General features: G+C 43.4%; 3 protein-coding genes and 1 pseudogene across 3 annotated transcripts; 3 read left to right on the forward strand and 1 right to left on the reverse strand.

The window, feature by feature from the left end:
- Positions 1 to 9358: 9358 nt before the first annotated feature.
- On the forward strand, positions 9359 to 9991 carry LOC147440977 (uncharacterized). The gene has a single exon (XM_086483371.1). The coding sequence runs from the start codon at positions 9359 to 9361 to the stop codon at positions 9989 to 9991; it is 633 nt and encodes a 210-aa protein (XP_086339497.1).
- A 4327-nt stretch (positions 9992 to 14318) lies between these two features.
- LOC147440978 (uncharacterized) lies at positions 14319 to 15782 on the forward strand. Its single transcript, XM_086483372.1, has one exon. The coding sequence runs from the start codon at positions 14319 to 14321 to the stop codon at positions 15780 to 15782; it is 1464 nt and encodes a 487-aa protein (XP_086339498.1).
- A 96-nt stretch (positions 15783 to 15878) lies between these two features.
- LOC147440979 (uncharacterized) lies at positions 15879 to 16493 on the forward strand (annotated as a pseudogene).
- A 1849-nt stretch (positions 16494 to 18342) lies between these two features.
- LOC147440980 (UBP1-associated protein 2A-like) lies at positions 18343 to 19636 on the reverse strand. The gene has a single exon (XM_086483618.1). The coding sequence runs from the start codon at positions 19278 to 19280 to the stop codon at positions 18798 to 18800; it is 483 nt and encodes a 160-aa protein (XP_086339744.1). The 5' UTR covers positions 19281 to 19636; the 3' UTR covers positions 18343 to 18797.
- Positions 19637 to 21492: the final 1856 nt, after the last annotated feature.

The following is a 21492-nucleotide window of genomic DNA, read 5'->3' on the forward strand; positions in this document are numbered from 1 at the left end:
AGTAGAGAGGAAGTAGATGGGTGGACCGGTCGATCCCTACACAGGGTCTGGTGCTCTGCTAGTTATTTTGTCATAAACTTTTTGATGTTATGGTATACCCAGATTTTGTCATTGCACTAATATATGGTTGCGTGTTTCATTTAGATGGGGCATTTAAAGATTCTCTGTTGTCATTCTCTCATGTCTCTGTGCACTCTAATTCACCCTTCACTATATTCTCTCTCTCTTTTCTCGCCATGGGGTGTACACATATATTCACCCTCCATAATGTTATATTTTCCTTGAGTACACTTTCATCCATAACACCAATTCAAGGGTAGCACTAGTCGCTAGGTGCCTCTGGATGCAGTCCGGCTCATGGCCTAAACTCCATGCTTGGTCGGGCACTGAGAACTCCTCCCCTATGCAAATGCTTTCGTAACTCTGATGTATATTGAAAATTGTATAAAGGTGTAAGTTGTATATTTTGTGCATAGACCCCTGGGAAGGGGTATCTTTCAAGCAAGTTCAATATGGATGGATACTTTTGGATACACATTGTGGTTGCTTGTTGTTGGATCCAAGAATAGCATACAAGTGCTAGAACTGTTGATGTTGATTGATACATGCAATGTATGCTCATGTCAATATTATGCTACTCCAGTGTTTGGGCAATTCCTTCTTATTCCATTTGATCCAGGAGGGTATTATGCTGACTAGCGGCTTGGAAAAGGGCAATTCTGGGTGTCATGACACAGGGGACTCATTGGGTTATGCTCTATTGATTACATTTTCTTTTACCCTAGATAGGCATGCTCTCATTAAGCCACAATGAATCCACATATTGGGAAAATTTTCAAATCGCACTTATAGTGGGGCAATGATTGGGTGAATATATGTGAGAATTTTTTAGTAACGGTTGGCACATGCCGGAGGATGTGCACGTTTAGAGAGGGTGGATGTCGTGACACTATGCATCCATAAGGAGAAACTTAGAGAAGATATCGCTTCCTAGATGTGATCAGCTTTCAGACCAATTGTTAGCAGTTGGCATTGGGCCACCGTGGTTGAGATATATGCCTAATGAGGTAATTTGGTGATGCCTGATTGACAATAATTGAGCTTGACATTGGCTTGGTCGATATCTGCACCAAATATGATGCATTTGGCAATGCCCTAGTTGATATGCATGCCAAATAATGTGCACTTAAGAGTGCAATAAGTGCTTGAGGAGTTATTTAGTGTGATATTATGTCAAACAAGGCAAGGACAAGCGGAGCTATACGAGAAGAATGTTATGCTTAAGAATTGCCTTGGGCGATATGCGAAGCATGGTTGTGGCATGTGGAAACTGTTATTTGTTTGGGGCTCAATGTGAAGGGAAGGACTCTCACTAAATGCTTTTAAACATGCTTGTACCTTGAAGGCTTGAGGCCTTAGTAAAGGTGCTAGGTTGGACAAGAGAATTAAAGGTGGAGAGTGTAGGTCACAATGGGTTACGGAGAAACATGTTGTGGTTGGCGATGAACTGGAAATTATGTATGTCAAACTTGGTGCCCTTACAAAAGCACATAAAATGTTTGATGAGCTTTCAACTCAAAAGGTCGCCTCTTGGAACACATCAATTGCAAGATATGCCCAACTTGGCTGTTGCAAAGAAACTTTTGCTCTTTAAGCGGATGCGAAATGAGCGTCTCTCTCCAAATGCTATCACCCGTGCTAGGCAATGCCTTGGTTGACATGTAAACATAATGTGGAAGGCCGCCTAAGGGCCATATACTTGGCCGCCCATTGAATAAACTAAGCAAGAAGTGTGAATGAAGGGGAAAAATAAGGCATGGCAATATCGAGCAGGCTGCGGCGGTGTGGAGGGAGAAAGAGTGACTCGCGCAGGAAATTGGGAGCATCTGATGAGCTTGGGCATGAAGACGAAGTTTCTCATTATGCAAGGGCACATCAATTTTGGTTCTGCTCCCATCGAATTTCATGCACATCAAAGCCGTCACTGCCACATCATCATAGAGTGTTCACGCGCCATATCGTCACACGACGTCGTGACTGATGGGCATGATCAAAAAGAGGGAAAAGGTGAGATAAGTCGGTATAAAACAAATAAGGAAAGAGGCAAGAAAGAATCTATACTCTTTATGAAGCAGCCTCAAATTCAGGCTGCTACGTGGCTTCAAATAAAAAATTCAGGCTGCATCCGGCTGGGAGTTGATGGGTCGCAACTTGCTGCAGGGAGTGGAGGGAAGGCTGCTACGTGTCTTCATATTCAGGCTGCACAGCGGACGGGGAGTTGATGGGTCGCGACTCGCATGGAGTGGAGGGAAGGTGAAGAGGCAGGGAGTGGAGCTGGTAGCCGTTGCCATACCGAGAGGCAACACTCACTACCTTGAGCCGTTGTTCCTGAACTCACAGAGAGAGAGAGAGAGAGAGAGAGAGAGAGAGAGAGAGAGAGCTGCTGTCCGAAGGTGGAGCTGCTGTCCGAGGCGCTGCTGCTATCTAGCTAGCTGGTGAAGACAAGGCACTGTTTCCCGAGGCCTGCTGTCCGAGAAAAAGGTGCCAGGTAGACTCTCTCTCTCTCTCTCTCTCTCTCTCTCTCTCTCTCTCTCTCTCTCTCTCTCTCTCTCTCCACATGCGGGTGGCTCGCCGACGCCAGCAGGCTATCACGGTCATCAGCTCGACGCAAAGCCAGCTAGCTGTGGTTCGTTGCAGACTTGGTCTCTCTCTCTCTCTCTCTCTCTCTCTCTCTCTCTCTCTCTCTCTCTCTCTCCAACCGTGTACTGTGCTCGGCTACCAGGCTGGGCGCGCGCAGCACCAACTGCAAAACTAAGGTGTCTCTCCAACCGTGTATTGTGCAGCGCAGTGAATTGAGGGGGCACGAGCTGTAGAACTGAGGTGGCAGCAGAACTGAGGTGGCAACACTGATCCGTGCGCGCGCGCATGAGAGAGAGAGAGAGAGAGAGAGAGAGAGAGAGAGAGAGACCTTAGGTCCATCCACACTTTAAGTTTAGTGTTCATTGACTTGCAAATTTTCAAACTTACCTCTCAAAATTCTTTTGAATGGTCTTGAACACAGGACCTATTAAGGTTTTGAAACTAACCCCCATAAGTTTAGTAAACAATCAAGGACAATGAGCTTCTATATTTTCTCTTCCCTTTGTGTTGCATCTACACTTAGAGCATATGTGCCTACAAGTCGAGAGCAATATTGTGTTTAACGGTTTGCAATGACGAGTTTGTCCCTCCCTCTGTTTCTCTCCTCTCTCTATTTACTCATGTTATATGCATCAACTTCTTTTTGCGAGAGAGAGAGAGAGAGAGCGAGAGAGAGAGAGAGAGAGAGAGAGAGACCTTAGGTCCAACCTTCGGGAAAAATCATTTTCGAAACATTCAAAATCATTTTTCGAAATAAATATAGCGTCCAAGATTTACGTTTGTGCGTGATCAGGGGAATGAATGAATGGAGAGAGAGAGACTTAGGTGTTCGGAAAAAATCATCGCGCGCACGAGAGAGAGAGAGAGAGAGAGAGAGAGAGAGAGAGAGAGAGAGAGAGAGAGAGAGAGAGAGAGAGAGAGAGAGAGAGAGAGAGAGAGAGAGAGACCTTAGGTCCAACCAGTGTTCGGGAAAAATCATCGCGTGCGCGCGAGAGAGAGAGAGAGAGAGAGAGAGAGAGAGAGAGAGAGAGAGAGAGAGAGAGACCTTAGGTCCAACCAGTGTTCTCTTTCAGTGATGGATAGCCCTTCTTTTGACTCTGGGAACGTTTCTCAAGGAGATCATGATGTAAATGAAGTCATCATGCCTACACCTCCAGGGCGCAATAGCGTGCGAGCCGCATATTGCCAACAATAGATAGGGCTAGGGCATAAATCTGTGGCCTATTTTTAGTGGATGTGAAGTGGAGACATCTCTCTAGATGAAAGCCTGATGCTTGGCCGAATGTAATCTCCTCCCCCCCCCCCCCCCCCCCCCCCCCCCCCCCCCCCCCCTTTATCTATCTTTCTATCTCCCTCTCTATATATATCCATGTTATAATTAATTATAATTTTCCACATGGCGGGCTTCCCCAGAGCTCTTTTAGGTGCAGTTGTTGCCAAAGAGCATGGCCTAGCTATCTATCTATCTATCTATCTCCCTCTGGATATATATTTATGCTGTATGCACCTCCATGACTAAGCAGTGTGAAGTGTGTCTCTCTTTTTAGACCTAAGTTGTTCCACTTCATCATAATTTGTTTTTACTTAACCAGACATGTTGTTACCAACATATATTTTAATGATCACTTGCAATTAATCGATTCATCTATTCTCTTTCAGTGATGGATAGCCCTTCTTCCGACTCTGGGAATGTTTCTCAAGGATATCATGATGTAAATGAAGTCATCATGCCTACACCTCCAGAGTGCAATAGCGTGCGAGCCGCAAAGCAGTTGGCCAGATCAGGGGGACAATTGAATTGTGAGGGTCCTTCAAAGCGATTACAAATCATTCATGGGCTTTGTGAACGCAATGAAGCTGTCCAAGAAGAGTGCAAAAACTACTTACAAAAGGTTTGCAAACAAGTTCAAGGTGAAGAAGACCACATCACCTTTCGAGAGGAGGTGATTTTGGCATTGCAAGGTATCAAGGACGAAACTGCACGTTTGGAAATCAATCAACATGAAATCTATACATTCATGGAAAATTTCCAGAATGAGGTTGTGCAACAATTGTCTTTGTGCTTCAAAGAACACAAGGACCAAGTTGAAGCCTTGAAAGCATATGTAGCAGGTTTGGGGTTTGAGATTAGGACCTTCAAAGAACACAAGGAGCAAGTCGAAGCTCTGAAAGCGCATGTAGCAGATTTAGGGTCTGAGATGAAGACCTTAAAAATTGCAATTAATCGCTTGAATGCCATCGATAGGAGACTTAATCGTGTTGTCATGCCTAACGCACAGGGGGGTGTTACTACATCCTATCCTAAAATGTAATGTTTTTGGAACTAATGATGTTGCAAAACTTCAAATTATCATTCTGTTACTACATCCTATCCTAAAATGTAATATTTTTTGAACTAATGGTGTTGCAAAATTTCAAATTATCATTGTACTCTCTCTCTCTCTCTCTCTCCCCCCCCCCCCCCCCCCCCAATCCCCCCCATGAACACATGCATGAAATGCTGTGTGTGTGTGTGTGTGTGTGTGTGTGTGTGATGTAGCAATACTTCAATTTATCATTGTAGTCTCTCTCTCTCTCTCTCTCTCTCTCTCTCTCTCTCTCTCTCACTCACACACACACACACACACACACACACACACACACACACACAAAGGTTTTAGGGGTAGGGAATAAACAAAAAGGAAAACATAAAAAGATATAGGCAGGGGTAGAAAGACAAACGGAGAGGTAGCGAAAGGGGGAGGAAAGGAGATATGGAATATTGAAAAGTTATTCATGCCAAACTTATGGTCAGGGACAAGTAGATTGGTAGCTCATATTAGATAGATGCAAATCTTCCTATTTAGAAAACTCAAATTTATTGACAACCTTTTGATTGGTGTTAAACCGGTCACCCAAAGTGATTACTCTTTTAAAAAAATTATTTAACACAGATGGTGTCTGGACCACGGATTTTGTCCCCAGGACACACACATCGAGCTAGATTGTGCAACATTTCTCGAAAAGCTAGGCGAGAAATAGCACGGGCTAGGGCTCAAAGACCTTTGCAACGAATCCCATTGGGTATTTTAGGAGATTGTGTGAATATCGTGCATTTAAGCCATGGCGGTCAACAAATGGATGCAATGGCTATGCATATTGAAAATTGTACTACAAATGCTCAAAGCACTAGACCTTTAGAAGTACCTTCCGTTATTGGAGTTGCCAACAATTGGGAGGGTCAACAACATCCTTGCATTAATTTTGCAGAAGGAGGATTCTCTAAAATTGAGCATTAGTGTCTATCTATTCGTTGCCTTTATCCAAATGCAACAATCTTGAAGCATGACTCTATTATTGAAGATGATGAAACAGGAAACAGAAGGAAGACAGCAACTCAGAGTAGGAAGAAGATGGAGAAGGAGAAGACACAGAGCTTGTGTACGAGATCTCTGTAGTCACTCTCTGTATTGGAATAATAATAATAAAGTGTACAAACTCAGAGCTACAAAGCTTATATGAAACCCTAAGAGATAAGGTGTCCTTTCACACCAGATGTCCAGGGGGAAAAACCCAGTGGGAGAAAAGTGCCCCTGGTGAAGCGCGTATACACACTAACACTACAACATGTCTACAAATCCCCCCTGTAGTGATAGTGTGAATCCGTACAAGGTAGCAGATCATCATGTGTATGAGAGTAAGCCCAAAGCTTTTCGGAAAGCTTCAAACTTTTCTCGTGATAACGCCTTCGTAAATAGATCTGCAATGTTATCCTGTGTAGGACAGTAAGTTAGTGTGATCTCCCCTGCATGTAGCCTTTCCCTGACATAGTGGTAGTGAACCTCTATGTGCTTTGTTCTTGCATGAAATACTGGATTCCTTGCAACTGCCATAGCACTCTGACTGTCAGTGAAAATGGTAGTGGGTGCCTGTTGACACTCACAAAGATCTGCCAATAACCTGCGTATCCATACACAATCAACTGTTGCCGTGAAAGCTGCCCTGTACTCAGCTTCACAAGTTGATGTAGCCACTGTGGGTTGCTTCTTGCTTAGCCAAGATATACATGCATTTCCCAAGAAAAAACAATTGCCACTTGTGGAATGTCGTGTGTCAAAATCACCAGCCCAATCTGAATCGCTGTAACCAAGAAGCTGCATAGAACTGTGCTTTCCATACATATCCCCCCTTGGAAAGAACATGGCAAGATTAGGGGTACCTGAAAGGTAACGAAGTATGCGCTTCACAGCTTGCCAATGATGCATACCTGGGCTGTGCATAAATCTGCTTGCTTGTGAAACCCCAAATTGAATGTCTGGACGAGTGTTGCCTACCAAATATATCAAGCAACCAACCGCTGCTGCATAAGTATGTACATCAAAAGGTTCTCCAGCATCGTGCATGCTCAACTTTGATCCAGTTTCTACGGGTGTAGAGATTGGCTTACAATTTTGCATACCAAACTTGTCCAAAATTTTATGCAAATATTTTGCCTGCAACATGTATATGCCATCCTCTGATTGCACAAACTGAATACCCAAGTAATAATGTAGCAAACCAAGATCAGACATCTCAAAGGGTTTTCTCAAAGCATCTTTAAACGCTTCAATTTCATCTGCAGTATTGCCTGTAAGAAGCATATCATCCACATAAAGTGTTAGCATAATGAGAACTCCATCTCTCTTTTTGACATACAAAGTACTTTCTGCTGGACTATTCTGAAATCCTTGGCCAATCAAATAAGTATGTATCTTCTCATACCATGCTCTTGGAGCCTGTTTGAGACCATACAAAGCTTTACGCAATCTACATACCTTTTGCTCTTGACCTTTTACAACAAAACCACTTGGTTGACTTACATAAACTTCTTCCTGCAAATCACCATTCAAAAAAGCAGTTTTGATATCCAACTGATGCACTTTCCAACCATGATGAGCAGCAATTGCAACTAGTGATCTAACTGTGGACGCACGAGAAGTAGGAGCAAAGGTTTCATCATAATCTATGCCTTTCTGTTGCGCATAGCCTTTTGCCACAAGCCTTGCTTTGTACCTGTCAACAGTACCATCTTGTTTCCTTTTTACCTTAAAAACCCACTTTGTACCAATAGGCTTTTTACCTGTAGGCAAGTTCACTAGATCCCATGTATGATTCTTATGAATAGAATCAATTTCTTGTTGCATAGCATCTTTCCACTGAACACACTCTAAAGCTTGTTCAAATGAATCAGGCTCATCTGCATCACAAAGAGTGCTAAAGCAAGCCAAATCTACTTGCTCTCTGCCAAAAGTAGTACCAGCACGTGTTTTCCGTGGCAACGGTGCATCCAACTTGCTATCCTGCAAAGTTTTCTGAACCCATTTAGGCAAGGTTCTTTCTTCCCTGAGAACTTCTTGCTCTTCACGCACAATTTCCTCTACATCATGAGGTGTCACATGCTGATCAAAAGATTGATCAAGATTATCAACCTGTTGTGAATCTTGATTTTCCACAAAAGAAGGAAGCAAACCTTCAAATACATCATGTGTCTGCATATGAGGTACATCAAAAGCAACCATAGGTTGAGCAGTAGTTTCTGCAAAAATTACATCACGACTTTCAAAAATCTTGTTTGTAGCAGGATTGTAAAGTCTATAACCTTTACTTCCACTACTGTACCCCACAAATATACATTTGATTGCCTTATCATCAAGCTTCCCACGTAACTGCTGAGGGATGTGAGCATAAGCAAGACAACCAAAAACACGAAGATAACTGACTGAAGGTTTTTTGTCATACCAAGCTTCATATGCAGTAATGGTCTTCAAGGCACGAGTAGGACACCTGTTCAAAACATGTGCTGCACAAGTAATTGCCTCCATCCATAGTTTATGAGGCAAACTCTTAGCCTTGAGCATACATCTAGCCGTCTCCATTAAAGACCTGTTCTTCCTTTCTGCAACACCATTCTGTTGTGGTGTGTATGGCATAGTGCATTGGTGTTTAATGCCTTTCTTTCCCAAAAAATCCTTAAATGCACCTGACATGTATTCACCTCCTCGATCGGTACGAAGAGTCTGTACTTTGCAACCTGTTTCATTTTCAACCATGGCGACATAATGTTGAAAAACTGCAAACACATCTGACTTTGCTTTGAGTGGATACACCCAACAAAACCTGGAATAGTCATCAATGAAGGTCACAAAATAAAGGCTGTTTCCCAAAGATGGCGTCCTCATAGGACCACATACATCACTGTGTACAAGTTGCAACTTGGTTTAGAAACAATCAAAGATCAATTCGTGCAGAAGTGTATCAAGGCCTTGCAGACATGCTTGCTTCCCGTGACAATGCACATGGGGTCATGGGTGTTAATGTTGGAAGAAGAATTGTATTGCCTTCATCTTTTGTGGGGGGGCCTCGGTACATGCAGCAACTCTATCAAGATTCTATGGCAATTGTACGTCAGAGAGGAAAGCCTGATCTATTCATAACTTTCACATGCAACCCAAGGTGGAAGGAAATAGAAGATGCGTTATTGCCAGGTCAGACTGCTTCTGATCGTCCTGACTTGACTACACGTGTCTTTCATCATAAATTCAAAGATTTGATGGACTTGCTTATTAAAAGGTCTATCTTTGGAAAGGTTGTTGGACATGTTTGTGTGATAGAATTTCAAAAGAGAGGTCTTCCCCATGCTCATATCTTACTGATTCTTGCATCCGAATATAAGCCGAGAGAGATGTGGCATTACGATAGAATGGTTTGTGTTAAACTTCCAGATAAAAATTTATTTCCTGATTTGTATGATGTTGTGAGTCGTTGCAATGTTCATGGTCCGTGTGGCGCATTAGATCCAAATGCTCCATGCATGGTAGATCAAAGATGTAGATTCACATACCCACGCGAGTTTTGTGAATCTACTTCTGTTGATGGGGATGGATATCCAAGGTATATGCGGCGAGATGATGGTCAATATGTGGTTCAAAAGCAAGAGAGGCTTGATAACAGATGGATTGTTCTCTATAATCCATTGTTGTCTCTAAGATATAAAGCTCACATCAATGTAGAGATATGCTCAACCATATCAGCAGTGAAGTATCTCTATAAGTATGTGTACACAGGACATGATAGGGCCACGGTTGTGCTCCAAGATGGAGAAGGTGTTCTTGATGAAATCAAGAGTTATTTAGATGCACGCTATGTATCTGCATCAGAGGCAATTTGGAGAATTTTTGGGTTCTCATTGCATGAGGAAAAGCCTGATATATTGTGTTTGCAAGTGCATCTTCCAGAACAGAATATGGTTGCTTTTGGAGACTCTACTGACATATCCGATTTGGTGAATAATGATGATAATAGGAAGACAACACTTACAGATGTTGGGGTATAGGCGTCTGTGCCTTGCCCGGCCGCCCAGAGTCTGGGCCCCCACTGACTTGTATACCTTATACATAGCATAAGTGTATAGGGGGCTGCTCACTCTTTGAGTCTCCCCACCCACATCATCGTTTGTCTCCTTCTCTCTCTCTCACTCTCTGTCTGTGGTGCTCCCCGATCCCCTTCAATTGGTATCAGAGCGTAGGTGCGGAGGGAGCGTGTGTGTGCACAGTCACGATGACAGCGAAGAGCCAGTTTCATTCCCGAAATCGCGTCCGTGCGTGCGCACTTTCAAGAGAGCAAACAGGGTTTCGACTTTGGCATCGGCAAATTCAGCTTTCCGAGAGCGTTTCCACCAGAGAGCGTTTCCACCAGCTGTCCTGGCGTTTTATCCTCCTTTTGAAGCCATTCGAGCCATCAAAAACTTCATTCGAGCTACGGTTGAGGAGCTGCATTTTTTAGCCCTCTTTTGGCAGTTTATGCTGCGTTTTTGGGTCGAAACGGAGGTTTTTTGGCATAGCTTTCACACCCGGACTCGGATACATGTGATCCAGGAATCTACCTTGGGGTTTTGGCACGCTCCGGACGCGCTCGTCATATCAGAATTTTAAAATTCTGAATGCTAAATTTTTTGCCGCAGCAATTGTTTATTGTGTGTCGAGGATTCCACACATGGTTTGCTCTCAGATGTGAGAGTGATATTTGCTGCAAGTTTCCTCACAGGTGGGAGGATACGATGTATGCCTTATGTGGTTTGATGCTCAGGGAGACTAATGTGATTGCATTCTGAGCTCGGCAATGTATACCTTGAGCATGTTTTTTGGCAGTCACAGGTAGAGCAGATATTTGTGTACTAGATTTGCAGGTGTTTGCAATGATCTATGCAAAGTGTGGAGATTGGTGCATGCATTTGGAGTGCGGTTTGATGCACTTTGGTTGCTCATGGTTTTGAGCGTGCAGTCAGTTTGGTTACTAGTTTTGTGGCCGTTTTACTGACGAAACTCTGGCGAAATTTTCCCAGGAGTTTTATGCGCATCATTTATGCAATCTAGGTAGAGATTGCGGGTTGCACTCAGCATTTGTGTGCGGTGTTCTCTGCAGGTGGGAGATTTGTGCGTGTGTATGCATCGATACCGCACATTGTGGGCTTGGTGATTAGCTCACGGGTTTGACAGGCGTACAGTTATCTTGGCACACTCACAGGAGTGAGTATTGTGATGTATGCTTGTGTGGCTACGAGCTAGGTAGCCGGATTCGAGCACTAATGGCTTGAGGTTTTTCAGCAGGTTTCAGCTACAGGTTTACAAGTTTACAGGTAGGTTTGAGGGCTTATTTGGGTGTTGAATTTTCAGCCATTGTTTCCTCTTTGCAGGTGTCCATGTATGGCTCAGTTGTAGGCTGATCTGGGACACGTTTGTGACTTGTTTATGCAGCTGTTTAAGAGCTGAATTTTGGGGCTGTTTTGGGGCTGATTTGCAGCCATATTTGCAGACTTTTGTTGATGCGATTCGAGCCAGTTTAGGGCTGATTTGGTTGACATTTTCTACTCATTGTTGGTTGCTCTTTTGCGAGCATTATGGCTGATTTTTCATTTGACTTCCAGCGTTATGGTCTGACACAGTTTGATGGTGTAGATTTTGTTGCTTGGAAGGAACATATGCTTGTTGCATTGGCGGATTTGGGGCAGGATAAACCCTTGCGTGGTTTATCGGCGAAGCCCAATTCTATGCGTGATGATGATTGGCAGGATCTTGATGAGTTAGCCATGTCTACGATTTGTTTGCATCTGGTTGAGTCTGTTTACTGGCAGGTCTCGAGGGAGACTACAACTCATGCTTTATGGCAGAGTTTACATGCTATGTACGCGACATCCATGTCTACAGGGAAGTCTAGTCCCACTTCTATGTCCATGGGAGAGATTGATCCCACACGCAAGTCTCGACGGCATAGAGACTTGACATGTTGGCATTGTGGACATAGAGGGCACATTAGGCGTCGATGTTTCAGGCGTTTGAGACAACGGAGGCGGCAGATGCGTGATGCAGATTTGGGCATGACAGATGCTAGTGAGATCAGTACGGTGGTTACTGAGTATGATTGTGACGGCGATGTCACATTTACATCTAGCTTGTCTTCAGACGATCTTATGTCTACGGATTGCACATTGTCTTCACATTGGTTACTAGATTCAGATGCTACTTTCCATGTCACGTCGCATCATGAGTGGTTTAGCACGTTTTCTTGTGGGAGACTTGGTTGTGTGCACATGGCTGATGGTGTTGTGTATGACATTGAGGGTGCAGGAGACGTATGTTTGTCCTTGCCCATTGGTATGAGATTTACCCTGCGTCATGTGCGTTATGTGCCAAATCTGAGACGGGATTTAATCTCAGTCAGACAATTACGGGATAGTGGATGTCAGATTTCGCTACGAGAGTGAGATTTTGTGATACATTTGGGTTCGCTAGTGATTGCGAGAGGTGCCAGGAGTGGTACAGGTTACCCATTGCATGTGGATCACGGGAGAGACGGTGTTGTCTCTGTGATCATGCAGCCAGGTAGAGAGCGAGAGAGTAGGCGAGTCTCTTTTGCTTGTGGGTTGCAAGATGCTTTGCATGAAGTGCAGAGTAGTGAGCTCGTTGTGCACACAGTTGGGGCACGACTTGAGCAGTCACACAGAGAGGTGACAGAGTCAGACATGCATGCTTTGCTAGTGATTGAGCAAAGCCGAGAGTCAATTGTGTGAGATACTTCTATGCAGGATAGACAGGTAGAGCGGTCTTGCTCTAGTGAGTCACGACAGGAGGACGTTGTGCAAGAGTCTACGCATACGGAGTTAGAGCATGAGAGCTCTAGTGAGTCACAGCAGATTGAGTGGTCATGTTTACAGTGGATGATTGCAGAGGAGACTGAGAGGTCAGCGATTATGCAGTCATTCCTTTCTATGCTCGACAGTGAGCATGGGGATATAGTTGTGCAGGATATGTCTTCCAGCAGACACCTAGAGCAGTTGGTGTGCTATGAGGTTGCACGACAGGTTGATGCGTCTTTTGTGGACAGTCAGGAGATGCATGTGGCTGACACGCTTTGTCAGTCAGAGATGCCTATTGCCAGGGATATATATGTTGATGCATGCTCCGTAGAGCTAGCAGGGCCCGCTAGCATTGCATCGGCATTCGGTGGTCTCATGTATGAGATGTTGATCTTGAGACCGGATATCGCAGCTGCAGTGGGAGCATTTGCAGTTGGAGTTGTCAGTCGTTTGTTGACTAATGATGGCATAGTGCACGAGAGAGATATGCTGGTATTGCGTACATACTTGCAGTACGTGTGCGGTACGTCTGGTGGTGTATGGACTTACACGGGAGCAGGACAGCCGGATGCACACGATCACAGCCAGCTAGTGGGCATCGGTTGAGAGCAGTTTTCTCTCGCCTTTTGTAGTCTTTAGACTGATTCTCTTGCTTAAAGGCACATTCGCCTTTAAGTGGGAGGTTGTTGGGGTATAGGCGTCTGTGCCTTGCCCGGCCGCCCAGAGTCTGGGCGCCCACTGACTTGTATACCTTATACATAGCATAAGTGTATAGGGGGCTTCTCACTCTTTGAGTCTCCCCACCCACATCGTCGTTTGTCTCCTTCTCTCTCTCTGACTCTCCATCTGTGGTGCTCCCCGATCCCCTTCAACAGAGTGGTTTGTAGCGAATCAACAATATCCAGAAGCAAATGATTTATTATATATAGATTTTCCCTCTGAATGGGTTTGGAACCCCACTAATAAAGTGTGGTCGCATAGGCAAAGAGGTGATACTATCGGGAGAATGTACAATGTTGTTCCCAATGCAGGCGATCTTTATTATTTGCGTATGTTGCTTACTATATGAAAGGGTTGTAAATCATTTGAGGAGCTTCGCACTTTCAACGGACAAACCTATGCCACTTTCAAGGAAGCTTGCAGTGCCAGGGGTTTGCTACAAAATGATGATGAATGGTTTATGTGTTTGCAAGAGGCATCATGTACAAGTACCAGCTTGCAACTACAACAACTATTTGTTATGATCTTGGTATTTTGTGAGCCATTATGTCCAGGTACAATGTGGCACCGATTCTCCTTGGAGCTTTCTAAGGATTATGTTTATGATTTGCATGAATGTACAAGTGATGAGGGTGTGCGTCATGAGATAGCTAAGAATCAAGCATTATGTAGCTTGGAGTCTCTGCTTCAATCATATGGGAAACGACTTTGTGACTACTCTGGGATGCCCGAAGTAGACTGTTCTGTATTATCTGGATGTGGGAGTGGTTTGATAGTAGAAGAGAGGATGTTCAATGCAAACGAGTAGATGACACTAGCCATTCGTATGGAATCATCTTTGAATTGTGGACAAAGAGCTGCTTATAACGAAATCATGCAAGCAGTTGACTCATCAAATGGGACAGTTTTTTTCTTGGATGGACCCGGTGGGACTGGGAAGACTTATCTCTATAATGCACTACTTTTTCGTGTACGTGGTCAACAGAATGTCGCTTTAGCATGTGCATCCTCGGTAATTGCAGCTTTACTTCTTAGCAATGGACGTACAACACACTCGAGATTTAAGATACCAATAGAAGTGCATTCTGAATCAACATGCAACATCAAAGTAAATAGTCAACTTGCAGAGCTTTTGAGATTAGCATCATTGATCATCTGGGATGAGGCTCCCATGGTCCATTGTTATGCTTTTGAGGCCTTGGACAGGACATTGAGAGATGTTATGCAAAGTGATGCATTGTTTGGGGGAAAAGTGTTTCTCCTTGGGGGTGATTTTAGACAAATTTTACCAGTTGTGCCCAAAGGAAGTCGAGAAGATATTGTTGATGCCTCTTTGTGCCGATCTTATGTATGGAAACATGTGAGAACTTTGAAGCTAATAGAGAATATGCGTGTACTTCATTGTTCCAATGACTTGGTTGAGAGAGACTTTGCAAAATGGGTACTAGACATTGGCAATGGGAATGTATGTCATGGGGATTTACTTGATACTGTAGCATTTCCAAGTAGTATGATACTCGAAGATAACAATGTTCAAGGCCTAATTCACAGTATATATGGTGACTTACAAAATGTCCAAAGACATGCAAGCTTCTTTCGGGACAGAGGTATTCTTGCACCACGCAATAAGGATGTTTCCATAATCAATGACTTGGCTATGCATAAAATGAGAGGACTTGACAAAAAATACTTGAGTGCAGATTCTCTTTGTACATCAGATTGTAATGGTGGGTTATATCCAATAGAGTTTTTAAACTCATTGGATCTTGGTGGTGGCTTCCCACCACACTGCTTGCACTTGAAAGAGAATGCTCCAATCATGCTCCTTCGCAACCGAGATCCAAGGTGTGGTTTATGCAATGGGACAAGATTGATATGTAAGAATTTTTATCACAGGGTCATTGAGGCGGAAGTAATCACAGGTTCTCATGTTGGAGACAATGTGTTCATACCAAGGATCGACTTTATCATCGGAGGTTCTCAAGGATTACCTTTTGAAATGAAGCGTAGACAATTTTCTGTGAGACTTGCATTTGGAATGACCATCAACAAGGCACAAGGTCAAACACTTGGATTTTTAGGTTTGTACCTTGCTACACCTGTTTTTACTCATGGTCAGCTCTATGTAGCAATGTCCCGCGTGCGCTCTTCTACTGCCATAAAAATTTTGATAGATGGTAGTCAAACATCGATAGAAAATTCAAATGCAAATCCAATGGCTTGCAGCCCAAACATTGTCTACAAAGAAGTGCTAGAGGTCAGAAATGTTTAAGGTATCATACTATCTTTCATCCATGCATTACTCTTTGTCATTAACTTTTTGTTAAATGAAGTTTTATTTAATCCTAATTTTTGTTGTTGTTTATAGATGGCCAACCGATCTACAGTCAAATACACAATGGATAGGGTATCTGAATATATTCGAGGTAATTTGTAAAAACTTTACAAAAAATTGAGCCTCACTTTAAATTTTAAATGATTAAAGCATACTAATCGTGTTGTATGAAGCATAGATCCACTTTTTTGGAGGGGACCCATACCTGCAAATGATGTTGTCCATATCTTAGAAGACTGTGATGTCATAAGGTATGGATTTTGAATTATTATTATTTATGTCTTGCAATAGGTTTGGATTTTTCTTAACATACTCTTTCTTTTTTGTAGGAAACACTATTATCCAGCCCATCTATTGGTAGGTCTATATGAGTCCACGTGCTATGTAGGACTCATACGATACTATCATGTTGCCTTAGAGCTAGACGAGGCAGCAGGACTGGGTCATGTCTCTCTTAGAGAGATAGGGTATCAACGGCCCATAAATGCACTACCTTCCTTTGGATTTGAAGCAGAGAATTGGAAAGTGAGAATGTATGTTGTCGATGATACTCCAAGGCGGCTTGGACGAAGTGTGCGATACATTGGGCCCTAGGTGTTCCGAGTGCGAACCCGTGTCTATCGCAAGCTTCGCTTTCAACCTAAATGATGCCTTCTACAATGGGTTTGGTTTGATGGTGATCTCTTTTTGGCGTAAATGATGTCTTCTACAATGGGTTTGGTTTGATGGTGATTTCTTTTTGAGGTTGGGATTCCTCATGTTTTATCTCTTATGTTTCTGATGATTACTCTCTTATCAAGAAGCCTCTTTTTTGCAACAAAACTATTGGCTCCTATTTGGAATGAAAACCATGTTGCGCTCTTTGCGCGCGCGCGTGTGTGTACCATGAACTTATGAATACCATGTGTGTCATTAATTTAATTTGTGTCATAGTAAGAGCGAGCGAGACCCGCCGGTAGGCGGGTCGCGCAAGCTAGTCTATTTAAAGAAGAGATGCAGAGAAGGAATAAGGGAAGGGAGCTCCGCTTCAGCCTCTCGCGATATCTCTCTCTTGGCATGAAGGAGGCTTAGCCACTATCAAGCCCTCTCTCGACAAAGTTCACACGGCCTCTCTCTTTCTCTCTCTCTCTCTCTCTCCACCCCACCGCACCCCTCCCCCCGAACGGAGAGATGAAGAGGCAAAAGGGAAGGAAGCCTCAAGCTCTCAATTGAATCGGAAAAGCAACCAAAAGTAGTAGTAAGAAGGAAAAATAAGGGGTTCGGAATGAAAGGGGATTGTCATCTATCGCTCTTTCAAGCTTGGAAACTCAGGGATAAGCATGTGATTTCTCTCTTGACCTTGACCTTGACAAGAGAGAAGAAGTTAATTAAAGAGGGTTATTTCTCAGTCTTGATCATTAGGGAAGTGTCAAGGGCATCTAAGGCATGAGGGTAAAGAGACAACAAGCGAGGCGGATTTCTTTTATGGCATGAGGAGCGATAACTCTCTGTCATATTTGGGAGATGCAGAGACAACAAGGTGCACATAATTTAAGCTAGATTGCATGTTCAAAGAAGCAAAAAGGTGGCAAAGTGCAAAAAGGCTAAGTAATTGGGTTGATATTTTCTATTAATTTCCTACGATTTGGGAATTAAAGCATAATAAGGGGTGTTATGTGTTCAAAGGCTTTTGGGAAAAGAAGAGTCACATCATCCAACATCTAAATGATTGCCATTGTGTGATGGGAGATCCAATCTACATTCATTGAGTAGCTTGAGTGCATGCGGTTGTGAGGGTTTGGACATGCAACGAGAAGACTCCAAGAGTATGATGTGATTGAAAGCAAAACAGTGGTTCCAGGTTGACTTTATTGCTAGAGCTAAAGAATTTACCCAGGGTTTTTGATCATCTAGGGGATTATAAGAGGTTGATTAGACCACATCATGTACAATTTGTTCCAATTTTAATGATATTGTGGTGTGCTCACATGTGTACAAGAGTAGAACCCAAAAGAGTGTGCCTTTTCCATGAGAGGGCACCTCTTTATATTGATAAGTAACAACTACCTGAACCCAATCTTGGTACCTACGTGAAGGTTCACACCATGGCCTCTGTCCGGCCATGTTACCATCCACACCACACCTCCCCCCTTAGGGAAAAAAAGATGGACATATTTTTACAATATTTTGGGCTAAGAGAGGACTCGACACGAAGGGATCAACTCGAATGCCTCATGTTGGGGGAGTGATCGCACAACAACTTAGGGGCTAGGGACTGAACTTGGCGACTCGACTAGAGAGAGAACATCATCATGTCGAACACATCAAGGCATGGAATACCTACACCTCGCTTATGTAAACATCAGGTCACTATCCCAATGATAATGGACAAGACGAGGCTCGACGAGGGGCTTTGTCGTAGTAACATTGACACCATCTTTTTGTGATATACGTCTAACTCCAAAAAGAGATTTGGTGTGATCATGAGGTTTCTTCTACATGAACTACTACTATGAAAGAAGGGTAATGATTAAACAATTACTACGAAAATGTAAAGAAGGGGTAAACACCAACTGGGCATGTGAAAGCGGAGGGATCAGGCTCAGGCACCTCTGTAGTGATGCTATAGCAACTCAATTCGCCAACAAGAAAACACGAAGAAGAAAACTTGGAAGTAAATGTTGACAGCACATAATTGAATTGCCAGTGCGACATGCATGAACTGATAATTCGACCAGTACCCAAGACTATGCACACTCTTGCAGTCCGGCCCATGAATGAGAACTGCGAAGTGGAAACTATAGAAAACCAAAGACGCCCCTCCTCTACATCCCCATACTGAGCAAACACAGAGAGAAGCTTTTCGGCAGAAAGTTCATGCGGAACATTGCCCACGTAGATTTTGCGGCCACTTTGATCATTTGATGGAACAGATGGCCCAACTGATGCCAATTGTGACACAGTAATCCGCCCTTATATCTTCTTGCTGGGCTCTTTGAGAGCACGGCGAGCTGCATTCATCTGCTTGTATGTAACAAAGCCATAGCCTTTGCTTTTACCCGTCTGTTTATCTTTGATTAAGGAGCATTCCTCAATTTTCCCATACTGCGCAAAGACAGCCTTCAAGGAATCCACAGTTATATCCCAGCCGAGGCCTCTGACAAAAAGCTTGCGGTGGGCAGGATCCCTGTCAGCAAGCTTTCTGATTTTGCTCAAAACCTGTGAGTCCGCCAACGCAGCCTGCAAAAGGAGATCTACAATCTGCTCTTTAGTAAAAGGCTCAACGAGGGCGCACACCTCGTCAGCAGCGACCCCACCGTCGCCCTGCACAGCTCCATTCTGTTGTTCTTCGTCCTCTTCGTCTTCATCTTCGTCGTCTTCTTCTACGTCATCTTCGACTTCCTCAGCTGGATCTCTCTTCTTGCTGGCATCCATCGCCTTACCATGACCTGCCATGGCGAAGCTCTACAGAACAGGTAGCGAGGAAGCTGAGAGTCTTAACTGCCCGAGAAGAGAAGGGCTCGGTGCTGAGGGGAGCAACAAAAAGGTGGGGGGTGCAAGGATACTGTAGAAAAACTCCCTGCAGAGAGCCAACACTCTCTCGCTCTCTCTCATCCCGTGTCAATGGCGAACTCCATCGTGAATTGGGAAAACCAAGAAACGAAAGAAAAGAAAGAAAGAAGGATCCCTAACTGCCCGCCTCCACCAATGTGGTGTGCTCCAGTGCTCGAAAAAACCTTTTTTCCAAAAACTTGGCAAACCTACATATGTGAAACAGCAGAGGTAAATTGACAAAATTTGAAGGTTTTTACACCAAAATACACTAATTGTTTCAAAACTTTGTACGTTTTCTCACCTTCAAAAGAAAAATTTAGAGGTAAATTTTAAAATTTGTAAGTGGGATTACGCTAAACCTAGGTTTTTTCGAAGCACTGGTGTGCTCACATGTGCACAAGAGTCGAACCCAAATGAGTGTGCCTTTTCCATGAGAGGGCACCTCTTTATATTGATAAGTAACAACTAACTAAACCCAATCTTGGTACCTACGTGAAGGTTCACACCATGGCCTGTCCGGCCATGGTACCATCCACACCACAATATAGTGCTCATTTTGGGTTCCTGTTGGCATTCATCTATTTGCGTCTATTTTTTTCTCTCTCTTCTACCTCTCATAGCCAGAGGCCCCACCTCTTCCACCTCTCACAGCTAGAGGCCCCATGCCTTCCCGGCTCACCTCTCCAACGCATACTACTCCAACACCAGAGCCCTCCAATCAGTGGTAAAGAAAATGGACCAATTCAATATTAAAGATGTAATAAACTACCTTTTGTGAGTATGTTCAGGAGATAGAGCTGCATCGAGTGCCCGAAGCAAAGATGGTACAAAGTTTTGAGCTAGTTGTGGTTTTGAGATCAAAGATCATGTCAGGGGAAACTTGGGAAGCATTCAAATTAGCCATGAAGGAATATTATTTCATGGAGGACTCTGAAATTGTGACAAAGAGAACTTTTTTAGAGTGGGTAGTTAGGTCAAAGGAGGGACTTTCACCTACTGAATCACTAAAGGAATTTGAGCGACATTATGATCAGCTGTTAAGGATTAAAAAGGCTACCAAAAACTTAGAGAAGATAGAACTCTTTTACCAAGCAATAGGCAAAGAGATTCAACAGAAGTTAAAGTTACTACTTGAGGATAAGGATGCTGAACAAGGCTTAAAGATCGATTGGAATGAGTTCAAAGATGTAGTTTTACTGCTAGCTAAGCAACGATGACGGAGAGACAAGATGATAGTCAACCCTTATCAAGCCCCAAGTGCTCTTGAGAGTCCCATAAAACCTATTATTGTGGTTTCAAAGAGTGACAAAGACATCTTAGATGATATTCTTAAGGAAATGCAAGAGCTAAAGTTAAAGCTTACAAGGATAGAATAAAAGGGACAATCATCAGGCCAATTTACATGGCACAGACCTCAAAACAGAAAAGGTATGATAGTACTAACCATGGAAGGAGGGATTGGAAAGTTTCTGAGATGCTTTGATGAAAGATCTTGTATTCTTTAAAGGTGGCAAGATTCACTTAAGTGAAACAGGTAAGCTCTTGGGAGCAAACTTTGGAAAAGGCAAGATGAAGAAGTTAGTTGAGGACATGGCTACTAGCCATGCCATCTCAATGGCTGCCTATGGGTTGAAGGTGGATCTTATTAACAAGAAAGGAGTCAAGTTTGAAGAAGAAGCATCATATGATGATATTAGAGACTTGTGGCCATGCGCAATGGAATCTTCTATGAAGGGTAAGATGATTAAATAGGTTTTGCATGAAGCTAGAGATTGCATTCGGCTACAGCCTCTAGATTCTTTGTCAATGCATGCTTACATTTCCAAATGTCAATCCAATGAGGCTATTGTTGAGGAGAAATGTAGGTGTGAGAATGGGGATAAAGGGCCACAAGGAGTAGAGGTAGAAACGACACAATGTCTCCTAGAAAAAGTTCTCCACCAAAATTTCATATCCCTCAAGTGCCTATGCAGGAAGCCTCTAAAGAGAAGAAGGAGAAAGAAACAAAAACCAAAGAAAAGGGTCTGACCTACAAGCCCCAATCTGATATAGAGGAAGTGACAGGTCTCAAAAAGGTTTTGGATGAGAGGATTTTGAATAGTAAGGTGGAATT

This window comes from Adiantum capillus-veneris, chromosome 15, assembly GCF_014529385.1.
Source record: "Adiantum capillus-veneris isolate H3 chromosome 15, ASM1452938v2, whole genome shotgun sequence".
Taxonomy (NCBI): Eukaryota; Viridiplantae; Streptophyta; class Polypodiopsida; order Polypodiales; family Pteridaceae; genus Adiantum; species Adiantum capillus-veneris.